The sequence below is a fragment of the Sylvia atricapilla genome, chromosome 4 (assembly GCF_009819655.1).
Source record: "Sylvia atricapilla isolate bSylAtr1 chromosome 4, bSylAtr1.pri, whole genome shotgun sequence".
NCBI lineage: Eukaryota > Metazoa > Chordata > Aves > Passeriformes > Sylviidae > Sylvia > Sylvia atricapilla.
In genome coordinates, this window is record NC_089143.1 from 33,814,588 (window position 1) to 33,831,110 (window position 16,523).

The window sequence follows — 16,523 nt, forward strand, 5'->3', positions numbered from 1 at the left end:
TGGTTAGAAAACTTCATGCTATTTTTGTTGCAACTACTAATTTTCCTGAACAGTTGTTTCTTTATAGGTGCAAAACTGTGTATGTACCACCCTGTCCTCCAGATACTATTCCCCTGAACTTTCACTTCACTTGGAGCTCCTTGTACCACAAGAAAACAATTTTCAGGCTGGTATCTGCTGAGAAATCTTTTGTTTACAGTACCTTGAACCATGGTATAGAAAGAATCGATTGATGATAAATTGGAAGTGATGCTGACATCTTCCTCTCTGCTGGATGACTCAATGTCCACTGTAATGGCCCTTTCCATTTCTCCATGAAGGTTAGTGATGACTCCAGTTGGGAATGTAACGTTTGTTAGACGGCCCTCGCTATCGTAGCTAAAAAAAAAAAAAAAAGGTCTGTAAATGATACATAGCAGGAACAAATTGTTTTCACTTACAACTAAAATTAACAAAAAATACCAGCTACTCATATTGTTAAGGCACTTCTGCTTTTTTTTTGTGTGCATGGGATAGGCATAGCAAAGACTTCAAACATGCTTTGAAGTACTCAAAAGACTGCTTAACATACAGCAGCCTCAATGGTGATAGCAAGAGCAAACAGATGGATCTTCAGCTCTGCATATTATTCTTTGAAGTGTGACCAGATCCTGCTGCACATCTAATTCACCATTTCAAAGGAAGCATATTTATTGGTGCTAAATTCTGTAGCATTCTGTACTCATTCCCTCTAACTGGACTAGATTTTGCTGTTACCATAGGAATCCTCAAAATTTTTGAAAAATGGGTATCTTAATACGAGTGTCTCTTGGGCCTTTCCTATTCAGTAAGTATGCAGAACACCTGTATTCCTGAGTGCTTAATGTTCCTTGTATTACTATGAGCAGAATCTGGGGTAATATTTAATATACTTAAGCTGCTTGTAGCTGGAAACCAGAACAGCTAGCATCTTAACTTTTTAACTGCCTGCAGATCATAGTTTGAGCATCATGACACAAACCATGAAGGTTGTTTTTTTTTTTTCTGTGTCTACTGACATTTATTTAAATCAACAGCTATGTATCCATTTAATATGGATAGGTAGATAGAATTTCTGTAATTGAAGTAGATCTCGGTACATGAGACCAAGAGTGACCATGCTTATATCCAAGCATGCATTTTGGTCACAGTATAGAGAGAGGTACAGCGCTGTGTGAGCTTCTGGTCATAAAGATTAAGATTAGCTCTCCAGTACCAGAGTCTTGATTTGTCAGCCTAGGTGTTCAGCTGAAGCTCCTTGTTTTGACGTATAGCCTGCCTGTAGCTGCAACAGAGAAAAAAAAACATCCAAAAGATGATTTCATGCCCACATATGACCTGTTTGCACTCAGGAGTTTTCCATCCCTCTCCTATGACTATGTAGTGGGAAGCTGAACAACGCCTTAGTCTCTTAAAGTAACTAGAACATGACCCTGCAGGTCTGCACAGTGTGCTAGACATTTCATGCTGATATTTATCATCAAAATTGCTCCTACTGGAAAAGAAAAGCAAAACCAAAAAAATCCCCCCAAAAGCCCCAAGCATATCACTGAGGCTACAGAAACTCTTTTTCCTAAAATGAGAGAATTAATCCTAACAGCTGTAACCCACAACACTAACTTTCTCTGAACAGCATGAGTACTGCACAGCATTGCTGTAACTGAAAGGATTAAGTTAAGAAATATTTTCTTCCAGTTTGCTTACTCTGTAGATTTGACAGCTTTTTGCATACAGTCATTTCCATCCTTTTAACACAGTTGATTTCCTTTGTTTATGTAAGACTTTCACTTAGCAACGGGCAAGAGAAAAGAATGTTTAAAAATCAGAAACCATACTGCAAGCCAGGGAATTCAAGTGAGGAAACTTATTTTTTGAAGTTAAGTACATTTCAAGTTAATAGGGTTTCTTCCAGTGTGTTTCTGTCCCTAATTGTGGTTCGTTTTACATACTGGACTTGGCAAGCTGAGATATTTCATTTATGCAGGAGCCCAAAACAAACATACTGAAGTTCCTTGTGCATGAATGTGACTGCTAGCCTATTCATGACCTTCAGTCTCATGCCTCAGTTCCAAGAACTTATTTTATTTTCATGCACAGCTTCCCTTTCCAACTCCCTGGGGAGCGTATATTGTCCAATTAGTGTCCTTTTCCATTTTCTGCTTTATGTTTGGAAATGGTACCAAATTACTTTGTTGGGAATTACTTCCGTCCTTTGATTGCTGTAGTCAAGTACTGGTCTTTATTTCAAACTAAAAAAGCCACAGAAGGTAAGGTTTCCTTGTAAGAACTATTTATTCTTTTAATCACAGAATCTGTGAGAAACTAATTACCGTATTTCTCAGTCTACCACCTGAGCTGGGAAACGCTACACATCAGTAGTATTCAGTGTGTGGCTTTAGTGCAATACGCAGCACTGAACAGTGCTATCCTTCTTTTAAGAATTCTTGCTTCCACATTATTATTTTTTGACTGTGCCTATAGTTCTTGAACTGGTCTCATCTTTCACAAATATGGGAAGGCACATCATGAGTCTGAGATAAGCAGTTAATATTATTACAGTGGGGAGAGTTCAAAGACCAGCAAGAAATCATGCTACACATTCATGTTCTTAAAAACATGACTTTAAAGCTGAAAGAATCTTAAAAGCCATGATTGCTTGATTCAGGCATCCTAGTGCAAGAAGAAAATGTGACTGAGACGTGAAAGGTAAGAATAGGATTTCTCATACTTTTATAGCCAGGAACAAAAAGAAGAAGAGGAAATAGGCCTTTCTACAATTCACTACATATTCCATTTTATGACAGATTGCTATGTGTGTCCTTCATTTTGTTCACTGTACATCGAATACTAAACTTACTTTATACTTGCTATCTTCTTGCCCACAATCAAAGCCTTATCAATGCACAGCATAGTAACATCACTCATACCTTTGGGCATTCTGCAGCCATTTTCCTTATTACATTCAAATATCCTTGCATTCTGCTGCCAAGGTGAATTTATTCATCCAAGATTGTCAGTTTTAGACTGAGAGATTTCTTTTTATCTGCCTAGTGTTCTAATATTGAAATTGCCCTAGAAGGAATGAGATCTGAAGTCTAGAGGGTGAGTGCCTATATTTGGCATTTCACAGCCTCTTTGATCTTTTCATCCAAACACAAGCTCAGGCATACGTGTTACCATGGAGCCCTCTGATCTTTCTCCTTTGCCAGGCTCCACAGCAAAGCCGTTCCACCAACCTCTTCAATTCCTCAAAAGTGTGTCTCACATAAACTTTTCAAGAATCTAAACCAGAAACTTGCACCTGTACATGACCTCTTGTGCATTAATCTGCTCAGCTCATTTCTGTTGGCATTAACGCAACAATCTTCATATTTAGTCAATAACTACGAAGGCAGCAGTGGGGGCAGCTTCCGCCATCGCTAGCTGAAGTTCCCCTTAGATCAAATCCTTTTTCTTCTTTAGGATGAGCTGCCACTGCCAGATAGTTTTCCACTTCTGCAGTGAGAATTTCTCAGAGATAATGATTATCAGCTTCCCAGATTCTCGACCTTTTGCTCTTCACCTGCTGGAAGTCTCTCTTCCATTGTTCATCTCATTCAGTTTTAATTACATGCCTTCCCAGACCATTTTCTGTTCTAGGCTATGTAGGACACTTCACTTTGCAGTAATAACTTCCTGGTAAGCCTTGCCACAGATGGAAATGTCCTACTTTCTTTATTTTTGACTTGTTTCTCAAGTGTATTTTATCTTAGTCCGTAGCACATTTAGCTCAACCCCAACTTGCAGAGCATTATTAATGTTTTATATCAGAAGTTATTTCAACGTAGAATAGGGAGCTGTAGAAATAAAGTGTATAGTAGAGGCTGCACCTAAAGCCACTTGCTAAGTTATGACTGATACTGTTTTTCCCCAGATCTCTGCAGCACAATTCCTCAACAAAATAAATTCTATAATTTTTTTTTCTGTTATATTCATGTCAGGTTGAAGAGCAAGGCACACCAGTTCCAGTGCATTTCAGATAACAAGACTTACAGTCTAAATGCAAATTAAGTATTTAAGACTGGTTACAGATTATACTATTAGTTGGGATACTGTAGTAGAGAAATGAAGCATGAATGCATTTCATAATACAGACATGTATAATTTTGACAGTAGAAAAAAAAAAGTACTGTTACTTTCACTCAACTCACATCAGGTATTTCCTCTATGCATCTCAGATTACCATGAGTGGCTAAAAAATTTATGGAACATTACCCTACTTGTTTCAAACTATTAATGGGAAGCCTTTTATACCAGAGTGCTGCTTCTTGGCAGGTAAGAACAGGAGGTTCAGTGTTGACATTCAGGAGTGCAGTGTGTTGCTGTTTTAGGTGCATACCATGTTGACAACATGCTGAAAAATCTGTCCTAACTTGGCAATGAAATGTCTTCCTTGGCTTGTCGAGGCCATTTGAGCCATTACATAGAGGGGCGTTGTCTTTAACATGACAGAATTTTGGTTTCCGAATACATTCTTTCACTTGCATTCAGCCTCTGTAGCACACTGCAGGTTTAGTCCCTCCCAAATGAAAGTGAATTCAACGTTGGAAAATGATGGTAAAGAAAAGCCACTTTGGTAGCACTTTCACTGCATGCTCAACTAGTATCAAGATGGTTGTCTTGCCAATCCAAAGAAAAGACACCCACAGTTCCTATACCATCACTCTTATTAGCATTTCATCACCTGTAGGGAGCTCTCCTGTCCCCTACTGGTTTAAAAATGGGCACAGCAAGTTACTGGAAGCTCTAGTTGTGGCCATCTTTAACCATTATGTGTGTTGTAGAAACAAAGAAAAAAAACTTTCAACTTGAATGTAATGAATTTTGCTTTTTTTTTTTCCCTTTACTGAATTTTTACATTGCTTTCCTCATTTTGATATGCGTTTTTGCTTTTTATTTATCTGAAGAGAGACTGAATGAGCCTGCTGAGAATGTGAAAGGCGAAAATAATCTAAAAATGCTTGGACAGAAATGAGTTCTGCTTTTATTTTTTTTTGCATTTATTTAGTCTGATTGAAATAGACACTTCAGTGGATCCATAACTACTCATTTATAACCTGTACATATTCCTTTATTTTCACACAATACATTTGTATTTGTATCTTAAAGGGTTTAGCATACTGCTTGTGAATTTACAGTACAATTATATTGTGAAACCTGAAATTATTAAACCTGAAATTATTAAACGATGACTTCCTTTGGAAATATAACAATTTTTTTTAAAAAAAGCCCCAAACAATAAATAATATGGTGGTATGTCTTCCAAATATTTTGTTCTGCTTAACAAGAAGAATGCAAATGACAAGCTGATATATATTAGCAGCTTGCAAATCTTGACAAGTGGATTTTTTAAATTTTATTTTATTATTGTCTAAGAAGTCATAGCATTTTTATTTTTTTCTTATCTGGAATATCATTTAGCATGAAAAAAAATGCAGCCAGGAAGGTTAACCATGTCCTGGGATACATCAGGCACAGCATCACCAGCTGGGCAAGGGAGAGGATTGTCCTGCTCTGCTCTGCACTGGGACAGCCTCACCTCGAGTGCTGGGGCCAGTTTTGGGCACCACAATGTAAGAAAGATATAAAGCTGTTAGAGAGCATCCAAGGGAGGGCCATGAGGATGGAGAAGGGCCTTGAGGAGAAGCTGTATGTCACTTGGTCTGTTCAGCCTGGAGAAGAAGAAGCTGAGGGAAGAACTCATTGTGGTCTTCAACATCCTCATGAGGGAAAATGCAGGGTCAGGGACTGATCTCTTCTCTGTGGTGACCAGTGACAGGACCCAAGGGAATGGCATGAAACTCTGTCAGGGGAGGTTTATGTAGGAAAAGGTTCTTTATCTAGATGATGGTCAGGCACTGGAACAGGCTCCCCAGGGAAGCAGTCACAGCACCAAGCCAGACAGAATTAAAGAAATATTTGCACAATACTCTCAGACAATGGTGTGACTCTTGGGCCTGTTCTGTGCAAGGCCAGGGCTGGGAGCTGGATGTTGATGATCCTTGTGAGTCCCTTCAAATCAGAATATTCTATGATTTTATGAAAAAAAAAATCAATATTCTTTCCAATCCTACAGAATTCTAAATAAATGAAAAAAAGTCTTCCTTTCTTTTTCCTTTCTTTCCAGCTTTATTCCTTTCCCCTCTCCCTCTCCTTTTTCCTTTCATCTGTCCCTTTTTATTTTTCTTTTCTCTTCTGTTGTATCTAGCTTTGAGAAAAGAGTGGATGAACAGGAATTACAGAAAATAGGTCCATGAGTGATTCTAGGAAAGAGCTAAAATGAAATACAGCCAGAATCCCAATTCTGGACACAAATTTATATCCCTACTCATTTTTTAATGGAATTCGGGCAGAAAATGCAAAGTCACAAAACCATAGAAATTAGAAGGTCATTAAAAGTATTAGCATCACCTACATTTCTCTGTCCAACCAACTGTCAGACATCTCAAGCTTTTCCTGTTCCTTTGTCTGATGGCTTTTCCATGGGGAAAGGGTCTTTACCCTGTTTTCATCTGGGGAAGTCTTATAAAACTGTTTGCACAGCTGGTTAAATAATTCAGGTAATGGTCTTTTATCTTAGCAATGTAGTCAGGACAAATTCTTTAGTCCAGGTATAATGAAGAGATTTCCTCAGCTGGAAAGTGATTGACAATTTCTCTCTTCACCTTATCGTGTTATAACTGCAGCTCTTGAGGCTTTTTACTTGGTGTGTCTATTTTGTCATAATGTTCAAAGGACAGTTTTCAGTTTTTTTTTGTAAACTGGCATTCAGCACACCAGATGTGAACAATTCACTTAAATAGGCCTTTTTTGACAGCCATAACTCATCTGTAAAACAACAGGCACACTCTAAACGAGAATCACTGCAGGAAATGTGTCTGTTGGAAAGGGAGCTCAAAGGAATGAATCAACACCTTTTCCCATGATAGCTCATTCACTTCCATACAGAGGTTTTGATGCTCATTTTCTACTTCATTGCACAACCAGACAAACAAGCTTGAGTTCAGTGCTTGTGCTGCATGAGATTGACCACTTTCACAGCCCAATCCAAAATGACTTCCAGGTATTTGGAGCCAGGTATTTTGGGGGAGTGGTGCTTTGTGGAGAAAGAAGCAGTACATGAATGTATTATGTTGGGAATGCTTTACTTTTTGCCAGAATACTGCCAAACTTCTCACTCACTGCTGTATGGTACTGCAGTCCTCCATACTGTGCTGATTCCTGCAGCAAACACCTACCACGTATATTCTCATTAGGAGCCACAAAACCAAGGCGTCTCTCACAAGTCGTGTATCTGACATGCACACGAACTTGCACAACTGAACAGGGTTAATGAAGCTGGCGCTTTCTGAAGAGCAGGAAGAACAACTCCAGTGAATGTGCCTGGGAAAGGGGTGCACTGGGAGCAGCAGATGCAGGCAGTGTGGCTTACATGAGAGGCATTTTTAGGGATGGAGCAGCTTCCCAGGGCTGGGAGTGTGTCCCAGCAGCTCACACTCTTTCAAACTGAGTGCAGCCAGTTCAGGAGCAATTCAAGGGGCTTGTTCTTATGTAGATGAGACTAAATACAGCTAGGTATTTAGTAGCTAGGCTGTTATCTACAAGACATCAGCAGTCATCCCTCACTTTTCAATTTCCTTGCAATGGGAATTCACTGCCCCTGAGCCCTGTGGGATGCCCAGTGGATGGATTCTGGATTTACCAGGATGTGCTGGTGGGCAGCTTCCCTAACCTCAGGACTCCTCAGGGCTGCTGTCTTGTCTGTGTGTCACTTCCCCCACCTTTATAGCTCATCTATTACTGCACAAATAAACTGTATGCCTTGTTGATATAAATATCAGAGTATGGCCTTTCAAATAAAAGAAATGTTGGTGTATATATACTTTGTGTGACAGATTGTTCCTTGCTGTAAGGTCTGCTTACACTGTCAGAGCTGAGTGTACAGGCCTTTTGTGAAAAAAGAACGTAAGGCTGGTCTGTTTCGCCAGATATTTTGTTCACAGAATAAGCTGTAATATTGTTTTTTTCCCCTTAGTTCTTATTTTGTGTTAGGGTGGGGATTTTATTTCATTTAATTTTATTTTTATTTTGAAAGGCAAAATCTCAAGAAAATTGCTTTTACAGCATCACAAAAAGTGGACAAATCAACTTATTAAATTACATTATGTTTGAACAGCAAATTTAGAAGCAGGAAAATAAAGTTATATTGGTGTATTTTCTTTTCTTCTAGGGCTGCGGAATACCAAGGTAGCAAACAATAATTGTTAGGTTCAGGTTCTGTGATTAATTTAGAGTAGTGACCTTATTCCTTCAGAGTACAAGTCACACCCAATTCATGCAGGGTTCAGAAATAAGAGACTTTCCCTTCTTGGGAGGGGACTCCAAAGGTAAAACTTGAAACTGCATGTCCCTTGTAGGCTTCCTAGAGAGCTGATCAGTCTGGCTTCATTGGGACATCAAGGAAGACCAAATCTCTTGATGAGGCTTGAAAATATGTTTGAATACATCATGGCTGAAAACAGAGATTAGCCTTTTCACATGCGGTCCTGAGTTGTCATTCCCCCTCACCACACCAGGTTCCCTGTGAAGTGACTGTGAAGGAGGGTGAGCTGACTTGACTCTAGCCTCCCTCACTTCTGTTTGACAAAGAAAACTAACATGGAACAAGAATATTAACATGTCAGTAACCAAACAAATGGTATTGTGAAGTCCTTCATAAAGCCAGAAGTGAGACAGATACTTTCAGGAGCCTGGGCAGAGCTGACTGGATTGACAAGTGCAGGACATTTATTTCACTAATACTAACAAAATTGTTTATTTTCTGGTACCATCCTTAGTTCAAAGCACTTTCTGAAACCAGAGACATCACATGCTGACTTTCTTGACAGAAATCAAAGCAATTCTTCCTTTTTTGTTCATGTAAGATGTAATAATATTGCTATGTGTCTTCGGCAGTCTGACTTTGTTATTATTATCTATTCAGTGACTTCTCAGGTCTGCTTTTATTACATAGCCTAGTTCTAAGGAGAAGAAACAATAACATTCAAGAATGAAGAAATGGGTAAATGTCTATAAGATGAGACATACTACTGCTAGCAGGGCAATTAGGGGACACAGTGTAGTTCTCTAAAAAAAATTCACATTTGTTTCTAATGTTATGTATTAATAGATTATTTTTAACGTGGCTTTTTTTTTATTAAGCAGGATGAGTTTGAAACAGCAAGTTTGTACTCCAATGTTACCATAAGTCTTAAAAGACTAAATAATATAATGTTGTATTATGACATCTACTGTAAAGCTGAGTTACAATTCTGGTTTAGAAAACTGTGAGACATAACCCCTATTCTTTAAAGTTGAAGATGAAAATTTAAAAAATGTATTGAATGATTTATCTTAAGAAGAAACATGGTGAGCAAGCACAGCCATTGCTAAGCTCCTCTCAGAAATTGCATGTTGCATGAAACATGGTTACATACTTCTGTTGCATTGATGTGTTTAGTGAAAGTTTAAAAAAAACCCAGCAAATTAAATATGTCAGCTTGAGATTTTCCCCAACAAGTTCTCTTTGGGTAGAGGGCTTACTTAGCTTGTTTCAATAGAGAGGAAGAGTTTTAATTGCCTCCTGGCCAGCCTTGCCTCCACGGGTCTACATCAAGATGTAAGAGAAGGTTATGGCTTACTGGATCTTCAATTTGTGTAATACTGAGAGGAGGAGAAGCAAATGTGCTTTAAGACAGATAAATATGTATTGCATGCTGCATTGTGCCAGGAAATGTGGATACAGAGGCACTTATGCAAAGATGTGATATCTCAAAAATATTCCCAAAAAGACAGTTCAGAAACAATTAAGAATGAAGAGAATATGTGTTTTGTTGCTTGAGTATATATAGTATGGGAAGATTAAAGACACTGCACTTGTATGTCACAGTTTGCAATCAAAGGCTCATGTGATTCCACACAAGTCAATGCAAAAACATGATAATCAGTTACATAAAAGTGCTTGAATGAATATGGTTAATTATTTTATAGCCACTACATTTTACACTGATGAAGCAAGAAGCAGCAGCAGTAAAAGCAGAAGGTACCAAAGGTTGTTGATAGTAAAAGGACAAAAATACCTAAAAAGCACTATGATACCAAGGACATGCAGATAGCATTGTTTAGTAGTGATAAAAAATCCAGATTACGATTTTGTACAAAGAAAGCAGAACCAAATTAGAATGAAAGCCCAAAAACTATAAGTAAAAAAAAATCCTTAGCATTTTTAGATACTTACACTACTGAAGTATAAATGGGATAGAGAAATAAACACAAACAGAAACACAAATCTTACATGAAGATAACCCCCCACAAATGTTACCGGAAACAGTACAGAAAGAGTAATTATGAAAACTGGATTTTGAACCCCTTAATATAGAATAAGAGTGCAAGTGAACTGACACTACTATTAGGGAATAATTTTCATCTGATCAAATTAAATACTTGCTTTTCAGCATAAGTTCCATAGACTTTTCCATAGCCAAATTTCAGTATTTCCAAGTCTGACTCCACAAGCAATGTATTAAGAGGAGGGAAAAGAAAAACTGCAAAACACAATCTATTCTCTGTTGCCAACTGTTGACAGTTACAGATGATGTGCCTGGTACTTGGGGAAACTAAACAAGTCCAAGCCAGAGGCAATATCAGACTCTGTATCACAGAGTTTTAGGGAAACCACAGCACTGAATGCATTGCTAATAAAAGCACAATATGCAAACTCTGCACCACACAGTGGAAATAGAATTTGTTTGTGATTCTCTAGAGTCCATAAATTACTGTAAGGATTTCACATTCTGCATGATTTCACTACCTTTCCAGAATAGCTGGAAAGCTCATTAATTTAACTGTGGGAGAAAAGTAAACTTGTAAGAACTATGCTAGCTAATGTCACTCTCTTTGCTTCCTGTTGCACTTCCTTGAAGACAAAGATTGAGTTGGGAGAGAGAGGAGGGGAAGAAGAAGACAAATGAGCTCAGGGTCTGAAGTGTTGGGGGAAACATTGGATGGACTGTCAAGAGATACAAGAGGGGACTGTGAAGAAATTCACTGCTGGGAAAGGAAAAAGCAGGGAAGTCAAACACACCTTAGGGAAATAATGTGAGATACGGGAAGGAGCAAGATACAAGGTAAGAAAGTAACGAAACATAGTAGGAAGTCTGGAGAGCAAAATGCACTAATGGAAGAAAGACAGTGAATTTCCAGAGAGGAGAAGACATCTTAGTCTGGATCAGATCTCTGCCTGCTGATACTGCTTCTAAATTAAGAGGAAGAAAAATGAGAGAAAGCTGAAACAGATAAGGAACAGTGGCTACTGGGATTCATGTCTAAGGAGAGCACACACAGCCTGAACCTTCCAGGAGAGCTTGACGGGGGAAGAACCAACTGCATTTTCACAGAGGAGTCTGCAGAAGCACCCGGGGCTGCAGAGGGGCAGATGGCAGACACCCAGCACTGGGCTGACCAGGATATGTTCCCAAGCAGCTGAAGGGAAGGACTCCGTGTGTGTGAGAGATGGGCACAGTGCCGAGCGCTCCCATGCGCACGCAGCCTGCAGCCCTGCCCCAGCAGGTGTGCCGGGCAGCCAAGGCTGCTGGCTGTCTCTCCTGGAGGGATTCTCCCTGGCAGCGCAGCCTCTCCCAGCCCCTCAGGCAACCTAAGGAGCACAAAGCAGGCCCAGGCTGGCACGGCTGCCCACTGCTGCAGTGCCAGGGCTTTGATGGAGACTGGGCTTGCAGGCTGGGGGCTGGCTGATTGCACAGGCTCCTGCAAGGCTTTTTAGATATTTCCTTCTGATATTTCAGAACTTAGGTCAAGAGAAAATGCTTTTTTGTGCACCTGGCCTAGCTATCTGTATGTAAACTCGGAATGGAAACTGGTGCCTAGAAATAATGCCATATAGGCTAGCTAGGAAGTGCCACTTCCAAAATGCTCATATGCAGGTAATTAGTTTAACTTTTAAGACTTATCTGTTTAAATGTTCACATTATGCATACATAATATGCAGTTATAGTTAATAGTTTCCAGCTCAGATATCTCAGAATTTTGTAAAGAGAATTTGATTAGGCTGATTACTTTTATACCTTGTTTAATACTATAATTTCATTATAGAACTTAATCTGGGGAACTTTTAGCTTCATATGGCTCCATTGGTTTTTTAGCATGCATGCATTTTCAATCATTTTTGCAAATGCTCTGTTAATATTATTTTTATTCAGCAGGTTTTTGGACCTCTGAAAACAGATAACAGTTACTATGAATTTTGGGCAACAGGGCTTTAAAAAAGCACACATTGCTAAAATATAAGGTGTCAGTTTTGATCAGTACCCTATAACTCTTACAAAAATAGAAATTTAAAAATCCATTTTGCCATAAAAATATTAAAAATCCCCAAAGTCTGTAAACAAAACAGATTATATGATATCCTAAGTAATTCAAGTTAGTATTTAAATTTCCCTGTAAAACCCAAAAAGAATGTAAGAAAATATTTCATGTGAGTCAGTCCTTCCCTTCTTCAAGGAAAGAGGAGACAAAATAAAATAAACTATAGATTAATTAGTGTCCATGCTAAAATAAATAAAAAAGTCATTTTTTTAATCTGATATTAGTGTGATTTAAACTGTGGAAAAAAGCCATGAGAGGAAGCAAGACCAAATGCTTTAGTATGTGCCAGAGCAGTAATTGCCAATTTTTGGGATGCAATGGTTTTTGCAAATATTTCCCCTTTGCACTGAAAAGTTCTGAAAAAGGAATAAAGAAAGATTGAATCATTTCCATAGACCTGCTCTCAAACCACTGAGAACTCAGCTGAAATAAGTTCTTTGGATCTATGCTCCACTTATGCAACCAGATTTGCACAGGAGAACAGTTAACAAAGCTATTCCTGAGTTTCTCCTAAGGCTGAATTTTTTATTACTAAACCCACACTATTTTTCCTCTGTGTATCTTTAGCCACTTAAACAGATGTGTGACAATCGAAAGGTGAAAACACTCAGCTATACTCAAAGCTAGTTGACAAAAGGCATTTCTAGTCCACTGGGCATCCAAACAGTTGAACATTTTTAACTGTGAGTGCATAGAAAGCCTGAATTCACCACAGAATATAAATTCTATCTTTTTCTCAAAATATTTTGAGAATTTGAGTAATAGAGTAAATAAAATACATAAATAAACTGTGATACTAAAAGAAAATGCATTGAAGTTGAAATATTATGCTATGAAGTCAGAATTTCTTTTCATAATTTCTTATCCCTCACTTGATATTTGGGGGATATACCTTTCCATTTTCACAAGACTTCATTTTTTTCAACAGAAAGCATTTCACCTGAAAATGTTTTAGCCCTACAGACATGAGTATGCAGAAGCTGAGAGAGATACACACTTGTACGTCCTGTCACCCCCACACAAACTCTTCTATGATAATTCCTGGTCTCCATCTATTTTGGCAATAGTAGCAGAAACCTCTTGAAACCTAGCATCATCAGATTTAATGTAATAAATCATCAGCTCCAAGAAGTCACAATAATACTTGATTTTAGAATAAAAAAAATGACTTAAGAGTTGTGTTCACAAATATTTTTTCCTTCAAAAGGGGAATATACGGATATAGATCTGGTGTATGGGGATTTTATGTTCAAAAGAAGCAAGCAGCTATGATGACTGATGGATGTTTTTAAGAATACTGTTTTGGCAAGAAAAATAACACAGTGCCTTCCACTGTCCCTTATTCCCTGTAGCTTTACATAATCAGTGTAATTTTTTATTTTTGGTTTTAACTTGTACAGATCATCACAGAAAACATTACTGGAAGGGACCTTGAGAGGTCATGCAGTCCAACCTCTACCCCAGGGCACGATCTGTTCTTCCTGCATTGGTCCTGAAAGATGTCTGATCTGTTTTTAAAGACAGTCTATGAAGGGCAAGGGGTCACTATCATTGTTGTCTGCTCCAGGGCTCCAAAATCTTCACCGTGAAGTTCCTCCAAATGTCTGATCTGAATCTTCCTTGTTGCAATTAAATAGATTACTGCTTCACTATGGCTACAGGGAGGAAATAAATATCTTTGTTTCTGCAAAAGCCTCATACACTTGCAAATTTGGGGAGTGAAATTGCCCAGCTTTTTCCATAATTACTTCAGCTTGGGAATTCTAACGAGACATTGGTTGGAGGTAATTGTTTAGGAAGTGCATAAGCAGCAGCTTGGAAATAATACTAATACTTACTGAGGGGAATAGCCTGCCCTTTGGGCTCTCCGTAAGACAGCTGGATATAACCTAACTCAGACCAGAAAGTCTGCATGAAAGCAGATCAGGTGTGAAAGACGGCCATTTAAAGACTCAGGAAATAGCTATGTATTTCATGACACACAGTACCCTAAATTCTCCCTATGATGAAAACTATAGGCCTGTCATCTGCTGAACACTGAATATGATATCCACGTTTTTGGCCATCACGCAGACACTATTAAGCTACATTCAGGAGCCACCAGCTAGTGCAGTACACCACAGTAGGCTACATAAAAACTACAGACAACATGGTGAGAAATTACTGCCCTGATTAAAACACTAGGTCCTCAATTAGCCTGTATAATACCAGCATGATTTAAAGTGCCTGCTGTACCCAGCAGATGCCTTAATTTCTGTATGGGACTTCACTGTCCCCCAAAGCGACTGCCTTGCCCAACTTGCCCATTGGAAAGAAGTGGCTGTGTCTGTCACAGTTAAACACTGACTTTACTCTCTGTGGAAATGGATGGCTATTCCCAGCCCACCTAAAGCTGTGCTTTGGTCTCAGCATACAGGACAGGCCTAACTCATGAGAAGGAGAGCACTTGCCCTCCCAATCAAACACTTTCTCATTCCTCTGTGTACCCTCACTGTGCTTCTGTGTCCTCTTGGCAGGACCTAAAAAGATACACAGCGGATGCACCAAAGCACAGTTAAATATTACAGATGTGTGCTAATGCTTTGGGAAGGTGCCCGCTTACCAAAGCCCTGCCAATTTACAGCTTATTGTAAGAATACCTTAAAACTGGCAGCAGTACCATCCCACCTGCTGTCTTTGTCAGTGATCAGCATTTCTAGCCCTGTCTCCACTTCAGGACACAATATGCAGCGAAGCAGCACCTGCTGCTCTTGTGTCTCTGATGGGCATCTGTAAAGGCTGGAGAGCAGATACAGGTGCTCAGAGTCCTCCTGCACACTGCCCCAGCCAAATGTACACTGACAGAAATATGAAGTTATCTCAGAACACAGATGTTTGGCTTTGCTGCCACTGCCTGACACTGGCACTTTATTTTCTTTATCACGTGTGTTGAATTGAAAGCTTTTTTTTAGGCCCTGACCTTGGCAGCAGTTGCTACTGCACTTCATCATAAAGATACAAGAAAAGAAGAGGAGAAAAAAGAAAGAAGAGGGACTTACTGAATTTTCATTATGCCCTTTGTAATCCAAAATAGTTCAACTAGAGGCCCTCTTAACAGTTTTACTTATCACACTAACACTACATCTTCCACTCCTTCATAGACACCTTTTTATTCAATCTCATCATATCTTTCAAGTGAGTTAAAAATATGCATATTTTTCCAGCTGGCAGAGACAACTGAAAAAAATCTGTGTTAATTCTACATTGACCTTTTTTGAAATAATGGTTTCTGTTTTAACCTGCATTTTTGTTATGTTTTGCTTAGTGTACGAGTTGGCAGTTCAGATCATTTGGAGATTAAGTTGCCTGTAAAGCCCATATGTGAATTCTCTGGTTGTACTACTTTATCTATAAATTGTCATGATCTTCCTTAGTCAATATAATTGAGGATTCTGTAAAACGCTTTGCTAATCTGTCTGTTATGAACAGGCATTGATGATTTAATGAGTGTAACACAGGCTAAAGCAATTCACTGAAAATATTTTTTTCTGAGGATGGTAAAATTACAAGTCCTACTATTTCAGTAATACCTCTTGCTGTTGTGTTTGCACCTGTACATGACATGGTGCTGGTGGTTTCTGTGTTTTCAGTTTATTCCTACAGGAATGACACTTCCCCCATGGCCCACATTTCTTTTCTCAGCTTCCTCCAACTGGGTCCACCTGTGGGAAAGCGCACTGTGCTGTCCAGGAGATCCCTCCTATGTACCTGCCACTCAGTGAAACACAACCTTTTACTACCCGCCCAGGTGTTATTTTTGGGCGAAAGACCATGCAGAAATGCTTTTACTTAAAAAAAAAAAAAAAAAAAAAAATTGAGCAATGAAGACAAATTTCTTGTCAGTATTTGCAGCAGAAGAATGTCAATCTAATGAGTAAGTGGGATGAAAATCTAGTTTTTGATGCAAATCTACAAACTCATGGTTGTCTGAGTTACAAATTTCTTGACAAGAGTGAAATGTTGTCTCACTGTTATTTCAATATATAAAACTGAAGTTCAAAATAATG

General features: G+C 38.8%; 1 protein-coding gene across 2 annotated transcripts in view; it reads right to left on the reverse strand.

Moving 5' to 3' along the window:
* TENM3 (teneurin transmembrane protein 3) overlaps window positions 1-16,523 on the reverse strand; it is a 373,463-nt gene that overhangs the window by 18,707 nt on the left and 338,233 nt on the right. For both annotated transcript variants that reach the window (XM_066317559.1, XM_066317560.1), the window contains one exon: window positions 203-378. In XM_066317559.1, the coding sequence (XP_066173656.1) occupies window positions 203-378 (176 nt within the window). The remainder of the gene's footprint in view (window positions 1-202; window positions 379-16,523) is intronic.